The following is a 16,876-nucleotide window of genomic DNA, read 5'->3' as shown; positions in this document are numbered from 1 at the left end:
TTCCAGTGGTTTTAATGTTATAGCTGATGGGTATACATAGACATATATACAGACACACACACACAAAATCTTGTAATCATAAATAAATATTGCATCATAATCATTTCATTATCTGCTCCTTACAGAAATGTCAAACACACCATATTGCGGAGTAATGGACTATCAAACAGCATTTTCAACAAGTTCCACCCCTGTCCATATATGGAACTTTTGAATTTTCCATCCTTTATTATAACTTGGAAAACAATGTAAGATAGCCAGCTGTTGTCCTACTGACAACTAATTTGTATCTACAGGGAGACATTAATTAGGCCATTATTCATCACAGTGTATTACATATTTTAGGAGATGTGGTCAGCCAATCTGTACTGATGTGGTTTACAAATATTAGTCCTAAAGACACATTGACAAAAAAAAAAACGTTTAATTGTAAGGGATAAAGAAAGGTTGATAAACAGTGACACAATTACAAATGTTTTGGTATATAAAAACACACAACTGGACTTCAAGCGAAAGAATTAGCCTATAATACGTCCTATTCATTGGTAGAAGCGTGTTTCTTTCTTATTTCTGCAAGCCTCAAGGTCCAGTCCTTTAAATTTATTGTCCTTCCTGCCATATAGCTGTCCTATCGGTCAGAATTCAGCAATTGCTTCATCTGACACGTCTTTCATGTGGCCCCTGAAGATTTCATCGTGTATCAGGTCCAAGCACAGTAGAGCTGCAACAACTAATCGATAAAATCAATAATAATCAATTATGAAAATCTTTGTCAATGAATCTCATTATCAATTAGGTGGTCTGCGCGCCGCACAGGGGAGATTTCCTCATTACGTTACTTCTGTTCCGAAAACACGCTTCGGAGAGTAAATACTAAAGTTGTGTCCCAAATGAAGTACTGCACACTTACACTATGCACTCTGCACTACTGTCTAGTGTGTGGATTTTAGAAAGGTAATATCATCTCAAATATAACACTAGTGTGTTTTTTTTTACTAACCGGAAGTATAAGCCACTTCTAGGCGACGGCGCATGACGTCATACGCACGCTAGCATTAGCAGACACCCAGAGTCACGGACGATGACTTTCTTCAGTTTACTTTCTGTTAGCGTTAACTTTTATTCCTAACATGATCTCAATCTCCATCAGACGGAGGCGAAAACGTCACGTGACTGAGGAAGAAAGTCCTGTAAGGCAGGGAGCATTTTATATTAAACACTGCAGAGATCAAACAGTGCTGCACGAGCACCAACTTATGTTTATATCCAAAACGTTCCACTGTGTGTAAGGGGCAGGGGAAACTGGTGCAAGCTGCTTAAAAGGTTTAATTTAATTCTAGTTTATTGTCATTATATGATGTATTTGCTCGCTAACAGTGTAAATCCTGTTGTTTATTATAACGGAAGTGATATTAGTAACGAGGCTGCGTTGCTGATCACGTGCGGTGTAGACGCGCTGATACAGAGTATAGCGCGAGTAAGATCTGTAATGTCTAATTAAAACATTATGATCAAAAGTAAACACAAGTAAATAATATTCCTAAAGGCAGTGAGTAACAGAAACCACAAGATGCAGTGAAAGGGAGTTTTTATTATTAATTTAGGACTGTAGTTTAATTCGGTGCTTTTTGTGCATCCATAAAAAAATAACGCATAAATACTTTTACGGATGCACAAAAAGCACCGAATTAAACTACAGTCCTAAATTAATAATATATATTCTGGTGTGTGTGTTATGTTCTTTTCTGTTTTGGACGAACAGTTGTGTAAAGTTTTAGTCTGAAGTTTATATTTGTAACACTCAGTTTGTGGATTTTATTTTAAAAATAAACCCCCAAAAAAGTGCACTGAAAGTTTGCCCCGCCCCCTCCAATTAATCAATTAAGCAGAAAAATAATCGGCCAACTAATCGATGAGGAAAATAATCGTTAGTTGCAGCCCTAAAGCACAGTGAACTCTGATGCACATGATGTACAAGGTTGAGAAAACCTGTGTACACATTCCTTCCAGCAACGTTAAAATATGGAATAGTAGTTCTTTGGGTTCCTTAAGAACTACAAGAATTTTGTTTTCTTTTTCGTATGCAAGAAAATGTCCATCAAGCATCTAAAGCCATCTTCTTGTTGGATGGTTCACCTTTTTATCCTTTTATGATGATAATGCTTATTATAACAGACTGTAAAAACAAAGTATGCAGGTCAGAAATGCACGCTCTCTCTGTATCGCTGTGCCAAAACAATTTTTAAAGTTTCACTGGTAGGTCTCAGATCCAGCTGCTGAAGTTCTCTGCTGCACAAACACAGAGGCTCCAGGCTGCATTTGACCCTCAGCCATGCTGAGTCTTTGTGCTGTCAATAGAGGACTGGTGCCCATCTGCAGCGGCATGGTGTACACACCAGTCTCGGACTGGGCCGTGCCAAGGCCGATGCCCCCCTGCTGTGGAGCAGCCCCTGCTCTCCTCCTGCCGTTGTGCTGAGCGTAGAGAGCCTGCGTACTGTTAAATTGTGCCGCCTGTGCCATCAGGCAGGCCTGCAGCTTGCGTTTGGCTCTCCAGCGGGCCACCCGGAGTCGAGTCTTTTCCCTGCGTTCCTTCACCAGGTCGGCCAAAAGAGCCTGCGGAAGTGTCCGCTCCAGCTCGCGCCGTCGGGTCTCGCTGCGTTTACGCACTTCTATACGTTTCCTCTTGTAATCCTCATACAGCATCAGATCTTTACAGAACGGGTGCATCTGCCTTTGCGTATCTGCCACAGCAAGCTGAGACTCGGTATCTGAAAGCAGATTAAGAGAAAAGGAGCGTGTAAACATGAGGGTTTCTTTCAAGACATTACAGACCATCATTATTCTCCCTCTACTTCATCCATAAAGTTGTGTGTGCATGCTGTAACCTTAACACTCATGTTAAAATACCTTTATATAGTTCTACATAAAAGGACAAAAAAATATACACTAAATGTACAGACAATGAATTTATTGTGACCAGAACCAAAAATTAATTTATTAGTTTCACATTATTGTCATAATATATTTAAGGTTCTAAATGAGATTCAGTTTAAGTTAAATAAACAGTCTGGATGACGAAAGAATGTAATTATCGTCAGATCATGTGGCTCAAACATGATATAAAATATACATGATGACAATATACAAATCATTACCATTAACTAATCATTAACTTAAGAAGTGTTTTAATGGCTAAACATTAATTTGTTTTGGATTTTTGCTCTTCTTCTTTGTCGTTGCTTTGATTCTGCCCATCTCTGCTGTAGCTTCACTCTCTTTTCCACCGGGAGTAGTTTACTGGACGTGATCTCTCCTCTGGCTTTTCTTTCCTGGTACCTGAAAAAAAAGTTAGAATGTTAAAATACTAAGAATTTGTGAAAAGAGGTCATCCAGAACATGCTAATAAAGCAACAGAAGGAATGGTGAACCTTCGCCGTCTTGCTTCCAGCATGGCCTTCTTCTTGGCAGGATCTGCATTTATTTTCTCTCTGTATCTCCTGGACTTCTCCATGCTGCTTTGTCGGTCTACTGTACAATTAACCAGGTATAGAAAATGTTATTTACAACTCTTAGTTTGTTGAGGTTAGATTTTAAATATTGAAGATATCGTTTATGTTAAAACATCATACAAATTTTTATTGTTTTTTTTTTTCCAGTGTGTGGTTTCTAATTTTTTTAGACACTGTGAAAGTAAGATTGACTGCAAAGACAGAAACACTCACCTGTTCTTCTGATCCTGAGCTCCATAAACGTCTTGTTTACATGGAGACCTCAAACCAGCAAGAGTCTTCGCGTCAGTACCCATTTATAGATGTAGGATTTACATCACATTTACATGACACAGGCTGCATCCGAAATCGTGTACTGTGACAGTACGTTCTCCATTCGATGCAGTACCTACTGCACGGCCGTCGAAACAGTACGTACTAATCAGTATGTGTGTGTAGTATGAATACAATCCTCTACATACTACAGCCGCCATGTTGGCATTGTCATGTGACTGCCGACGTCATCATAAACACTAAAGTCTTAAAAGGGACCACCAGATTAAAGCAACCACGCTAACGGCAAAATGCACATGAGGAAAGTTAAGTGAATTAGTAATGTAATGTGGGCGGGGTTAACAGGCTGAGGTAAATTCGTTGCGGTTAGCTTGGCCGGCTAAGGCATGATGGAGACCACAAAAAAGCTTTCAAACCCTGTGACACCTGTTTTCTTGTTTAAACCTTTAACAAGTTAACTATTTATTCGGGTATTTTTAAACAATTCCTGTTTAACCAAGGTTTAATACTTAAAAAGAGCCGACGCGCTGTCTTCCACCATTTTTTTCTGAGCTCGTCTGCACCAGTCCCGTTGCATTATGGGATTTTTGACTAGCGTAGTGTCCATCGGTTACATATACTGCAAAATCTTACCGGAAGCAGTACGCCATCTGGGTATTTCTCGCCTAGTGAGAATACGGACATACTACCCCTCTGGCGTACTGCTTTTCGACTACTGTGTAGTGGAGTAGTACGCCATTTCGGACGCAGCCATAGTCAAATAAATCAAGCTTTTAACTTTTACTAGAGAATCTGGTACTTTTTGTCAATAAACACGGTGACAGATAAGAGGCCATTTGACTTCAGACAACCCACCCAACAACCTTCTCCTGTAGCCTGTCAGCAAACACATGTACATACACTCACCAAACACTTTATTAGGAACACCTTTACACCTACTCATTCATGCTATTATCTAATAAGCCAATCATGTCGCAGCAGCGCAATGCATAAAATCATGCAGATACGGGCCGGCAGCTTCAGTTAAACAGCAGAATGGGGGGAAAATGCGATGTCAGTGAATTTGGCCGTGGCGTGATTGGACCAGAAGGGCTGGCTTGAGAACTTCAGCAGGGTCAGAATTTGGAGCCAACCTGCTGAAGTTCTGAAGCCAACAGTCCAGACTGGTGGAGGTGGTGTAATGATGTGGGGAATATTTTCTTGGCACACTTTGGGCCCGGTAATACCAATCAATCATCGCTTGATGATGTGCAACCATGTGCATCCCTTTATGGCCACTATTTACCATCTTCATCATGTCACAAAGCAAAAGTTGTCTCAAACTGGTTTCATGACAATGAGTTCAGTGTTTTTCAGTGGTCTTCCCAGTCACCGGATCTGAATCCAGTAGAACACTTTTGGGATGTCGAAGAACGGGAGATCTGCAGCATGAAAGTGCACCTGAAAAATCTGCAGGAATTGTGTGATGTAATCATGTCAACATGGACCAGAATCTCACAGGAACGTTTCCAACATCTTGTGGAATCCGTGCCACGAAGAACGCGGTTGTTTCGAGAGCAAAGTAAGGCCCTACCCAGGATTAGTATAGTGTTCCTAATAAAGTGCTCATGGAGTGTATATTGTTTACTTGGAATTAACTTGTTCAAATAAAACCCTGGAATACCTTATATTTTATATATCTTATATATAGCTTTCAATCCAGTGGGTATATCATGCTCAGGAAAAAAAAAAATCACGTCACTATATTCAACTGACACAGAAGTGCATCGCAATCAGCCTGGAAGATTCTGAAGTTTGTGGCCAGGAAAGTGGACAAAAAGACTGACACACTGTGGCTAATAAGAAGTGACCTGATTGCATTTTATCTTAAGGACTAAATTTACTTTAAGCTAAATTTAAGATTTAATCCCACCTGAAACCAGAATTCTATCACATTTGATCATTTTCGATTTTTTTTTTTTTTTACTTGGACAGTCTTATTTGAGAGAGAGAAGAGAAAATAGTGAGGAATGTGAAAAGCCTGTACTTTGTCAATCTGTCTGAAACTGTGAGATTAAAGAAAATATTCAGTACGCTAGTGTTCAGCACTATATCCCTTGCTTATATGTAGACAGCTGAAACAATGCAACATAAAAACCACAACTGTGATAAATAGTAAACCGCAAAAGTCAAAAACAATATTTTGATTAGCGTATAATCAACAACACAGACATCTTTGGTTCATTCATATGATCTGTTATTCTGGCTGCGTTTATTTTAGTTAATTGTGTTAGGTATGGCTCTGAATTGCCAAAACAGATCATTATAAATGGCTATTACTTTCTCGCTCAACAGCATACGAAGCCAAACCAAAGTAAATTGTTACTACAGTTGTTAATTATATGGAAAATAAGAGAACGATCAGCTCCAACTCACATGTGCTTGGGTCCACACCCATGAAAGCCGGTTCAGTGACTGAAGGTATCTGGTTGCACTGTTGAGTCACTGGCAGCTCTATGGCTATTCCTGCTCCAGCCAAATGCTGATGTAGTTCAATCCTAGGAAGCTCCGAAGTGGACGGCTCCGCTTGCTCCTCCTTCACCTCTACAATTTCGACCTCGGCTTCCTCCTGTTTAATCTTTAAGTCGGGCTCTCGGCAGTCTGCCATGACTGGGATCAGCACCTCGCTTGTATAAGCCACGGGGTTTGGGTCTGCTATCTCTGTGTGTTCAGCATCTGTGGACGTTTGAGGTGTTTGACTCCATAGAGGATTGATGCTCTCTGGTACGGTGCCGCTTGAGTTCTCCACTATAAAAAAATAAATACAAAATAGTTATTATAATTCTTAACATTTTATTTTAATCAGTACATTTAAAACATCAACACAGCTTCCATATCATGACAGAGAGACACGTACATGCTTGTACGCACTGTCGCGACTTATAATGCAGGAAGGGTTGGGAGGGTTACTTTAAAAATATATTCCGTTAGAGTTACAAATTACTTCATCAAAAATGTATTCAGTAACGTAATCCAAGTATCACAATATGAAAGTAATGTAATCTGATTATTTTTGGATTACTTCAAGGTCACATATGTAAATAAAGTCAAGAGAAAAGCAATATGATCTAAAATATTGTTATTTAGAGCTTATTTTAAGCATAAAACAGGTTCAATATTTGGATTGGTTTTAAGAAAATAAATAAATAAATGAATGAATAAATAAATAAAAGATCACCGTCCCTGATGCGGGTAACATTACATCACAAAAGCTACAGTGACCATATTCTGGTCTTCCAAAAAGAGGACACCTTTTTTGTGTGTGTGCGCCTTAACAGCATTCAAAACAGTGTTACTATTAATGCAGACTTAAATACACTGAAAAAGACACACTATTAGCATCACACATACATACATACATATATATACATACATTATATATATATATATATATATATATATATATATATATATATATATATATATATACACATACATACATACATATATACATTATATATATATACATATGTATATATATATACATATGTATATATGTATATATATATACATATACACATATACATATATATATGTGTGTATATATATATATATACACACATATATATATGTATATATGTATATATATATATACACATATACATATATATATGTGTGTATATATATATATATATATATATATATATATATATATATATATATATGTATGTATGTATGTATGTATATATATGTATGTATATGTATGTATGTGTGATGCTAATAGTGTCTTTTATATATATACACACACACACACACACACACACACAGAGTATCTCACAAAAGTGAGTACACCCCTCACATTTTTGTAAATATTTGATTATATCTTTTGATGTGACAACACTGAAGAAATGACACTTTGCTACAATGTAAAGTAGTGAGTGTACAGCTTGTATAACAGTGTAAACTTGTTGCCCCCTCAAAATAACTCAACACACAGCCATTAATGTCTAAACCGCTGGCAACAAAAGTGAGTACACCCCTAATGGGCTGTCATGTGCCTTTTACTGAGGACTGGCTTCCGTCTGGCCACTCTACCATACAGGCCTGATTGGTGGAGTGCTGCAGAGATGTAGGATGTATAACTTTCTTCTGTAAGGTTCTCCTCTCTCCACAGAGACATGCTGGAGCTCTATCAGAGTAACCATGGGGGTTTTGGTTACCTCCCTGACTAAGGCCTTTCTCCCCCGATCGCTCAGTTTGGCCAGGCGGCCAGCTCTAGGAAGAGTCCTGGTGGTTCCAAAGTTCTTCCATTTATGGATAATGGAGGCCACTGTGCTCATTGGGACCTTCAATGCTGCAGAAATGTTTCTGTACCCTTCCCCAGATCTGTGCCTCGATACAATCCTGTCTCAGAGGTCTACAGACAGTTCCTTGGACTTCATGGCTTGGTTTGTGCTCTGACATGCATTGTTAACTGTGGGACCTTATATAGACAGGTGTGTACCTTTCCAAATCATGTCCAATCAACTGAATTTACCACAGATGGACTCTAATCAAGTTGTAGAAACATCTCAAGGATGATCAGTGGAAACAGGATGCAAATGAGCTCAGTTTTGAGTGTCAAGGCAAAAGCTGTGAATACTTATGTACATGTGATTTTTTGTTTTTTATTTTTAATAAATTTGCAAAGATTTCAAACAAACTTCTTTCACGTTGTCATTATGGGGTATTGTTTGTAGAATTTTGAGGAAAGTAATGAATTTAATCCATTTTGGAATAAGGCTGTAACATAACAAAATGTGGAAAAAGTGAAGCGCTGTGCCTGTATTTCAGCTTATTCACAAGGGACTTATATAGTGGAGGCTCACAGACAGATTTAAAAAGTGTATAAATGGTGAAGTTTATATTTCCAATGAGGTTATTCACAAAAAATTTTCACCAGACTTTGGTATTAAATAAAGTATAACTTCCATAAATGAAGTTATGTGTAATAAAGTGGAATGAGACAGGAAATAAGTATTGAACAGACTAACTGAAATGTATTTAATACTTAGTGGAGAAGCCTTTGTTTGTAACGACAGCTTCAAGATGCTTCCTGTATGAAGAAATTAATGGGCCGCAGTATTCAGGTGTGATTTTGGCCCATTCTTCTAAATATATTGTCTTTAAATCTTGTTCAATTGGATTCAAGTCAGGTGATTGACTGGGTCTTTCTAACATCTTGATTTATTTTCTCTGAAACCAAGAAAACCAAGAGTTTTGTTTGCTGTATGCTGTGGATCGTTCTCCTGCTGGAAAGTCCACCCACGTCTCATCTTCATCATCCTGGTGGATGGCAGCAGATTCTTCTCAAGAATCTCCTGGTAAAGTGCTCCATTCATCGTTCCTTCAATTATATGAAGTCTGCCAGTACCATGCGATGAAAAACAGCCCCATATCATGATGCTTCCACGTCCAAACTTCACTGTTCGTATTGTGTTTTTAGGGTGATGTGCAGTGCTTCTGATTATTCTTCTGACTCCCTGGTCAGAAATCTTGCGAGGAGCTTCTGTGCATGGCCGGTTGATGACGGAGTGATGTTGCTTCCACTTGTGGATAATGGCTCCAAAGGTGCTTACTGGAAGATTCAGAAGTTTTGAAATACATCTGTATCAGATTCCATCAATATGTTTATCAACAATAAGGTTGCAAAGGTCTTGGGAGAGATCTTTGCTTTTAACCATCATGAGATGTTTCTTGTGTGACATCTTGGTAACGAAAAGCCTTTTTATAGACCATCAATTTATTAACCCAGCTGATATTAATTTGCATAGATAGGGGGTATAATTATTTACGGATTTCAGCTGGTTCCTTGCCTTGGAGAACTGCTTTTTCTTAGAATGGTCAATACTTTTTTTTCTGTGTCATTCCACTTTATTTATGGACTTTAATGTTGTGAATTCTTTATATTTCCAGATTTCTTGAGTTAATACTGTTGTCTGGTGAAAATTTCATGTGAATAACCTCATTGGAAATATATTTACTGAAAAAAATGTTGACATGTTCAATACTGTATCTGGATTATCATGCTTTTGATTACTATAAAATTAATTAGGAATGCACTGATTGAATACTGATCAAATCTGAAACTCTAACCATATCTGATCTGAATTTTCCAGTTTTCCAGTGTGAGATGTATGTGAATCCAATCATTATCTGGATTTTGTCAGAATCAAATTATACCACAGCGCCTCTGAATTCTCGAATCTAATTGGTCAGAATGTGCTCATTAATTTTCTAGAACATCACTTACAATGCTGATGCCTGTATTTCAGCTTATTCACAAGGGACATATATAGTGGAGGCTCACAGACAGATTTAAAAAGTGTATAAATGGTGAAGTTTATATTTCCAATGAGGTTATTCACAAAAAATTTTGGCAGTTTTGGTAAAAATTTTGGTAACATGTCACCATCATGCCTGTGAGACTTCTGCGTAACCTGGCAAACAGAAGCTAGTAGAATTTGCTCAGTTACTAAGAGGCTTTCAGTATCTCCTCAATATCGGTTATAGGGATCCCGACTAATTATAATACAATTAACGGCACATGTATCATTTCCTATACCTTTCAATCCCAGATGTACTTTTAATCCCGGCACCTCCTCATTGAAAATTTCAGCATTTTGGCAGCTCTCTGTAGGGACAGCTTCATGGACCACTTTATGAGTTTTAGCGACAGGCAGCGCTGCATGAGCTGGTTCAGGGTTTCGGGGTTTGAGAGCAAGTGTGAGAGGTTCAGCACAGGGTGATCCTGTGTTTGAGGAACGTCTTCTCAGTGGCACCCCATGATCAGCTGTGACCTGATGGGCTCTGGTTGTGTCCAGCTGACCGGCTGTGTGTCTGGTTGTGTCAAGCTGACCGACTGTGTGTCTGGTTGTGTCCAGCTGACCGGCTGTGTGTCTGGTTGTGTCCAGCTGGCCGGCTGTGAGTCTGGTTGTGTCCAGCTGGCCGGCTGTGAGTCTGGTTGTGTCCAGCTGGCCGGCTGTGAGTCTGGTTGTGTCCAGCTGGCCGGCTGTGAGTCTGGTTGTGTCCAGCTGGCCGGCTGTGAGTCTGGTTGTGTCCAGCTGGCCGGCTGTGAGTCTGGTTGTGTCCAGCTGGCCGGCTGTGAGTCTGGTTGTGTCCAGCTGGCCGGCTGTGAGTCTGGTTGTGTCCAGTTGGCCGGCTGTGTGTCTGGTTGTGTCCAGTTGGCCGGCTGTGTGTCTGGTTGTGTCCAGTTGACCGGCTGTGTGTCTGGTTGTGTCCAGTTGACCGGCTGTGTGTCTGGTTGTGTTCATCTGACCTATCTGTGCTTTGTGTGGCGCAAAGGCATGTCTGTCGTCTTTAGTGTTCAGTGCATTAACATATTTCTGCCGCAGGATCTTCATCTGACACCGAGTCGTCTCTAGCATCTTCCTGATGTCCTCGTTCTCCTTCTCTTTGGCCGTCATTTCCCTCCGGAGCTGCTCGAACTTGAGGCTCATCACCCGGATCATCTCTCCCAACACCGTCTCCACGGCCGCGTTCACGGCCTTCTCAATCACCACTCCCATCTGACCTCTCATCAGAGAAATGGTCAAATTCACGTCCATTGTGAATATGATTCGATTGAGACGCGAATGCGCCGCTGGTGTGCAGTTTTAGTTTATCCTTAGCAACTAACCGCGACGACCAATCCCGCTGGAAGATTACCTAGCTAGGGAACGTAATTTAGCACGACGTAAACGCTAGTTAGCAACCTTATCTAATTGTTGTTTATCCGCAGAGCTAAAATAGCGCAGCTGTGCCTCTCTTATCGTGCTATATTTAATGTTAACACAATAAGCACTTCGAAAATGATTTAATTTGTAAGTAATTCACTGAAACCCCAATCTCTCATTGTCGTCTAACATCCTAGGAAAACAAAACAGTCGTTTAAAACTATCTAGGGCCGAATCCCAAAACGGGTCCTTTTGAATATACAGTACACTACCCCAGGCGTAAAAGCCGTTATTTCATACCCTACTGAGTGCACTAATATAGGGGATATGAAGCCAATTGAGACGCGACATAGACTTCCGCTTTCTTCTTACTCTGGTATAAAGTTATGCACCGCAAAAAATATTGCACTGCCACCTACAGGCCATATGAGTACTACCAGAGTTACCGAGAAGGTCCTGGCTGCAGCTTGTAGAACAGGGCGGAGCTGCATTTTTGTCGGGACCAGATCCAGTCTGGCTTTCTGATTCTTACTGCTGGTGAGTGGTTTGCATCTTGTGGTATAATCTCTATAGAGTGGTGCAGGATGACGTCATTTCGTACCGGAACCCGGAAGTTAGCATCACACTGGTTCCCTTGACAAAAACCCAATAGGATTTTCCCATAGACTTTTGGATTATGCAAAATATAAGTGCTGTGATCAACAAAAGTTTACAACACTAACACATTTTGTACATCGAGAAAACTTTCACAAATGAACACAGCTTTTATGAAGTTTGAAGCCTAAATACAATCCGCAGAAATAAACAGCTAATGTACGCTATAAACGAACTACACCACGGTTAGTGGACTTCAATGTCACCATCACCAAACTTCTGAGAACTTTTCCAAACTTGATTTAAAAACATTTTCCATAATATGGATTTACTCTGTGGATGAATCTTCATGCACATTTTTAGGGACTTGGGCACATCGTACCTGAACCATTTTATCGGCAAAGTTTTTTTTTCCTGTTCGGCGTAATTAGGTTTAATGTCCCCGACAATGCCTGTAGTCCCATTTAGCAACTTGCTAGCAACCACCTTTTTCAATATATGTAAAAACGTTTAAAAAATCATGAGTGGGGTTTTACTGGAGTATTTTATGTTATAGAATAAAACATGAAAATATTTTGAGCATGTATTCACCACAGACCTTGTTTCAGGCTTTTAACCAAAATCCCATTCAAAAAAACCCATTGACTTCAGGACAATGGAACTGGAAGTGCTAAAATGCTAACTTGGTTTTGGCATACAAAATGACGTCATCCCTGCACCACTCTATATTTCTGCTATCGAAGTCTTCTTTGTAAGGTGGATTGTGATACCATCACCCCTGCCCTGTGGAGGTTGTTGATGTCACTGTCTGTTGTTTTGCCGTTTTCATCAAAGGTCTCATAGTGTTTGTCATGAACTGCTGTTGTTTTTCATTGGCCAACCTGTTCAATATGTGGTTGTTAATGCACCAGCAGTTTCTATATATTTCAGGTCATTCCAAATTGTTGTATTGGCTATGCAAAATGCTTGTGTAATGGCTCTGATAGATTTTCCCTCTTTTCCCAGCTTCAAAATGGCTTGCTTTTCTCCCAAAGACTCTCTGGTCTTCATATTGGTTTATCCTTTTTAACAACAAATGCAGTCTTCACAGGTGAAACCTAGGACACAACTCAAGAGTAAATATTCAGAGCTATTGATTGCTTCGATAATCAATCTAACAAGGGACACCTGGGCAAGAGGAAACAGCTGTCAGTCACATGTTCCAGTATTTTTTTTTGATCACTTGAAATATGGGTCGTTTCAAAGCATGTTCTAAGTTTCTTTAAAAAACATCTAGATGTAAAGATAAGGAACTGAAAGCTGAACTTCTGATAGTCATCTCATATTCATCTTTTGATGTCAAACCCAAATGTCTTCAGTGTATAGCAAAGACAAAAGACTTGCCGTTGCTGTTCCAATAGTTTCAGAGGGAACTGTATGAATATAAGCTTTTTTTTCTTATATAAGTGATAAATGCCATGATGTGATTGTGATGAGTTGTCAAAGTTATTAAAGATTGCAGTGGACATGTGTGTAGAAAAATAAAATGAACACTTTTCTTTGAGTTTTGGTTATTTTATTAGTGCAGACATGTCACTGACATGAACAAAATTACTGTTTCTACCTGCAGAGCCTTGCCATAATCCTGTAACTAAACTCCACAGAGAAGTGTCTACTGGTTTAAAAAGAAAACAAGAACTAAACATTTATAACAAAACAGACATGGTGTTTAAAATCATTCAAAATACATTGTTTGAAAGTTGTATGGTTCTACACAGAAACAAACTGAAGAAACCTTAATGCTGCTAGATTGAACCTTTACCAAACTTATAGTTTTAACGCTTTTACTCATCTATTACTTTTTTTGTAATCTTGTTACTACCTGCTTCCAACTAACACAAAAATTAAATATAGTATCCCACGTATATGTCTGATGAAATGCCCTGAACATTGTCCAAAAATGATGCTATTAACTATTCTATCTGCTTCTACATATTGCTTGAGCAGTAAAGTCATACTTCTAATAGCCAGTAGGTGGCAGTAAGACATCTACAATAGGGCAGTCCCCCAATGATTAGTACATTTGCCTCACACCTGTGGGGTTGGGAGTTCGATTATCGCCTCCACCCTGTGTGTCCAGAGTTTGCATGTTCTCCCAGTGCTTCAGGGATTTATCCTCCAGGTACTCTGGTTTCCTCCCCCAATCGAAAGACATGCGCTGTAGGCTGATTGGCATCTCTAAAATGTCCATAATATGTGTGTGTGTACGATTGTGCCCTGTGATGGGTTGGCACCCTGTCCAGGGTGTCCCCCGCCTTGTGCCCTGTGACCCTGTGTAGGATAAGAGGTACAGAAAATGAATGGATGGAAAGTCAACACAGTCACTGATAAAGCTACATAATGCTTCCTAACTTTATATATTATATAATATTATATAATGAAATCTTGTCTTATTGAACAGAGATTGTATATGTGGGCAGATACTCCTTTCACCATATGTAATATTTGCAGTTGTGGGCAGAAGTTGCTGTAAAATAGTCATTCTGTTCTCATGGGATTTCTGGATGTGATGTGTCTCTTAAGCATATCTGATATACATCTGCAAAAATGAATATACAAAAAAGTTTCATAAACCTACTGTATGTTCTCCTTAAAACTTAAATGTCAACTTTGATGTCTCCTACCACGCTTATATCTAAATGTAATGCCAATCACAATATCTGTTATGTGGTGTAATTTAAACAAATGTTTTAGGCCCATTTCAAACCCTTGTATTCAGAAAGTCTTTTTAAAATGCTAACTCAATCATTATATTCATGTCTCGCCTCAACAGAACCATCAGCATCAAATCCGAAAATAATCAAAATTACAGCCCAATTTTCCATCTGTCTTTTTCTAAATCCCCGGGAAATGTGTGGGGTTTTTTTTGTTTGTTTTTTGGTTTTTTTTGCCTTCTCTTGCATGCCTCAAACTTTTTAACAAGACAATGTAAATGGTTTAGGACTGGAAATGAGTTCTGTAAGAAAATACTCTCTTAGAAGGTTCAGGAGGTTTCATCTAGCACCCTTGTAAACCCTACAACAGAGGGTTTCCTTTCAGAAACTGTGTCAAGTAGAGCCTCTTTCCAAAGCTAGAAACATTAATCAGACAAGCAAGTCTTATAAAATGGAGTATTTTAAGTAGCTTTTCTTTTTTTATGTCAGAGATAATATATTTTTTTTAATGATTTAAGCTATTTGATTATCATTTGGGTCACATCTATGCCACTTAAAATTCCAGCACCCCATTGTAAAACATTTTCCTATATACCTGGTTGATTCTTCTTGCTTCTGTGTATAAACACATTTTTTTACATAGCAGCTAAAATCCTTTAGGAAAAAATTTGGCAAAAATATAAGAACAATAAATTACCTCACCCTTTGCCTGGGTACATTTATAAACTCTTTTACAAGGAACTTATCTGTATGAGAGCTTTTTAAATGCTCTATCACTCCATTCATATATCTGCATAACAGTTTTCTTTATGTACAACAGTGAATAATGTATTTTACCCTTCAATAATATAAAAAAGGCTGGCTGGAGTAATTAACAATGATAAGATTTGATGCATTATTTAAAGTGCTGAGGAGTACAGATGTGTCATGTGGAGACGATAGAGATTACTGAAAAGGAGCGGATGTGGTTGAGCACACATGCTCACAATTAGTTACCATTTTCTGTTTGCAGTGGTAGCTACCAAGCAGACACTAGGCAGAAAAATATCTGCATATTACTAGCATTTATAGCATACCTATGCTGACTTTATCTGATCACCAAATACTATTGTTTACATTTAACTGAGAGGTGTCTATATTTAAAGACAGGCATTGAAATAGGATTTGTCTGTATATAGTGAATCAGGTTTTTCACACTGAAGTGTAAAGAGAAAACCTCTTGTAATATTTAGACAATTTCATAATAGAGATGTGAAGGAATGCACAAATCTCTTAAGAAACACACAACTATAATAATTACGGAAATGCCAGCTACTTCAGAAATGCATTTCACCTGCTTCATCTTGCTATACCTTGTTGTCCCATTTCCCATATGATATTAAAAATGGGACAAATATACACTATCTTTCCAAACGGTTGTGGACACCTGACCATCACACCCCTATGTGCTTGTCGAACATCCGATCATAAATTTAGTCCCCTAAATTATTTCTGTTATAATAACCTCCACTTGTCTGGGAAGGCTTTCCACTAGATTTTGTAGTGTGGCTGTGGGGATTTTTTCTCATTCATCCACAAGACCATTAGTGAGGTTAAGTACTGATGTTGGGCAAGAAGGCCTGGGGTGCAATCGACATTTCATTTCACCCCAGAGGTGTTCAGTGGGGTTGAGATCAGGGTTCTGTGCAGGTCACTCGAGTTCTTCCACACCAACCTTGACAAACCATGTCTTGTTCCAGCATTGTCCTGCTGGAACAGGTTTGGGCCTCTTAGTTCCAGTGAAGAGAAATGGCAATGCTACAGCATATAAATACATTCTATATAATTGTGTGCTTCCAACTTTTTAGCAACAGTTTGGGGAAGAACCACATATGGGTGTGATGGTCAGGGTTCCACATACTTTTGGCCATATCGTGTTCATAAGAGAATATGGCACTTTGATAGATCAACAAGCAAACTTTATGAGAGATAAATGCATTCATTGCATAGTATACATTAAATAATGCTACTTCCAACCTCATTATAATGAATAAGCCATTCAAATTACTGATGTGATTTCAACTCACTGAGTACTGTTTGACTTCATAGTATACAGGTATAGAAGATTAATGAT

At 38.8% G+C, this 16,876-nt stretch overlaps 1 protein-coding gene across 3 annotated transcripts in view; it reads right to left on the bottom strand.

Annotated features, from left to right (window-relative positions):
• Positions 1-12,068, bottom strand: part of si:ch211-67e16.4 (uncharacterized) — a 13,186-nt gene extending 1,118 nt beyond the window's left edge. The window contains exons 1-5 of one of the 3 annotated variants that reach the window (XM_053627225.1): positions 10,366-12,068; positions 6,198-6,569; positions 3,723-3,770; positions 3,429-3,528; positions 2,655-3,336 (exon numbers count right to left, since the gene is read on the bottom strand). In XM_053627225.1, the coding sequence (XP_053483200.1) occupies positions 3,186-3,336; positions 3,429-3,528; positions 3,723-3,770; positions 6,198-6,569; positions 10,366-11,368 (1,674 nt within the window). In that variant the 5' untranslated portion in view covers positions 11,369-12,068 and the 3' untranslated portion in view covers positions 2,655-3,185. Of the gene's footprint in view, positions 3,337-3,428; positions 3,529-3,722; positions 3,771-6,197; positions 6,570-10,365 lie in introns of all 3 variants that reach the window. The other 2 variants (XM_053627226.1, XM_053627224.1) reach the window with 2 other exon arrangements.
• Positions 12,069-16,876: the final 4,808 nt, after the last annotated feature.

This window comes from Ictalurus furcatus, chromosome 6, assembly GCF_023375685.1.
Source record: "Ictalurus furcatus strain D&B chromosome 6, Billie_1.0, whole genome shotgun sequence".
Lineage (NCBI taxonomy): Eukaryota > Metazoa > Chordata > Actinopteri > Siluriformes > Ictaluridae > Ictalurus > Ictalurus furcatus.
This window is presented reverse-complemented; position numbering and strand designations above follow the sequence as displayed.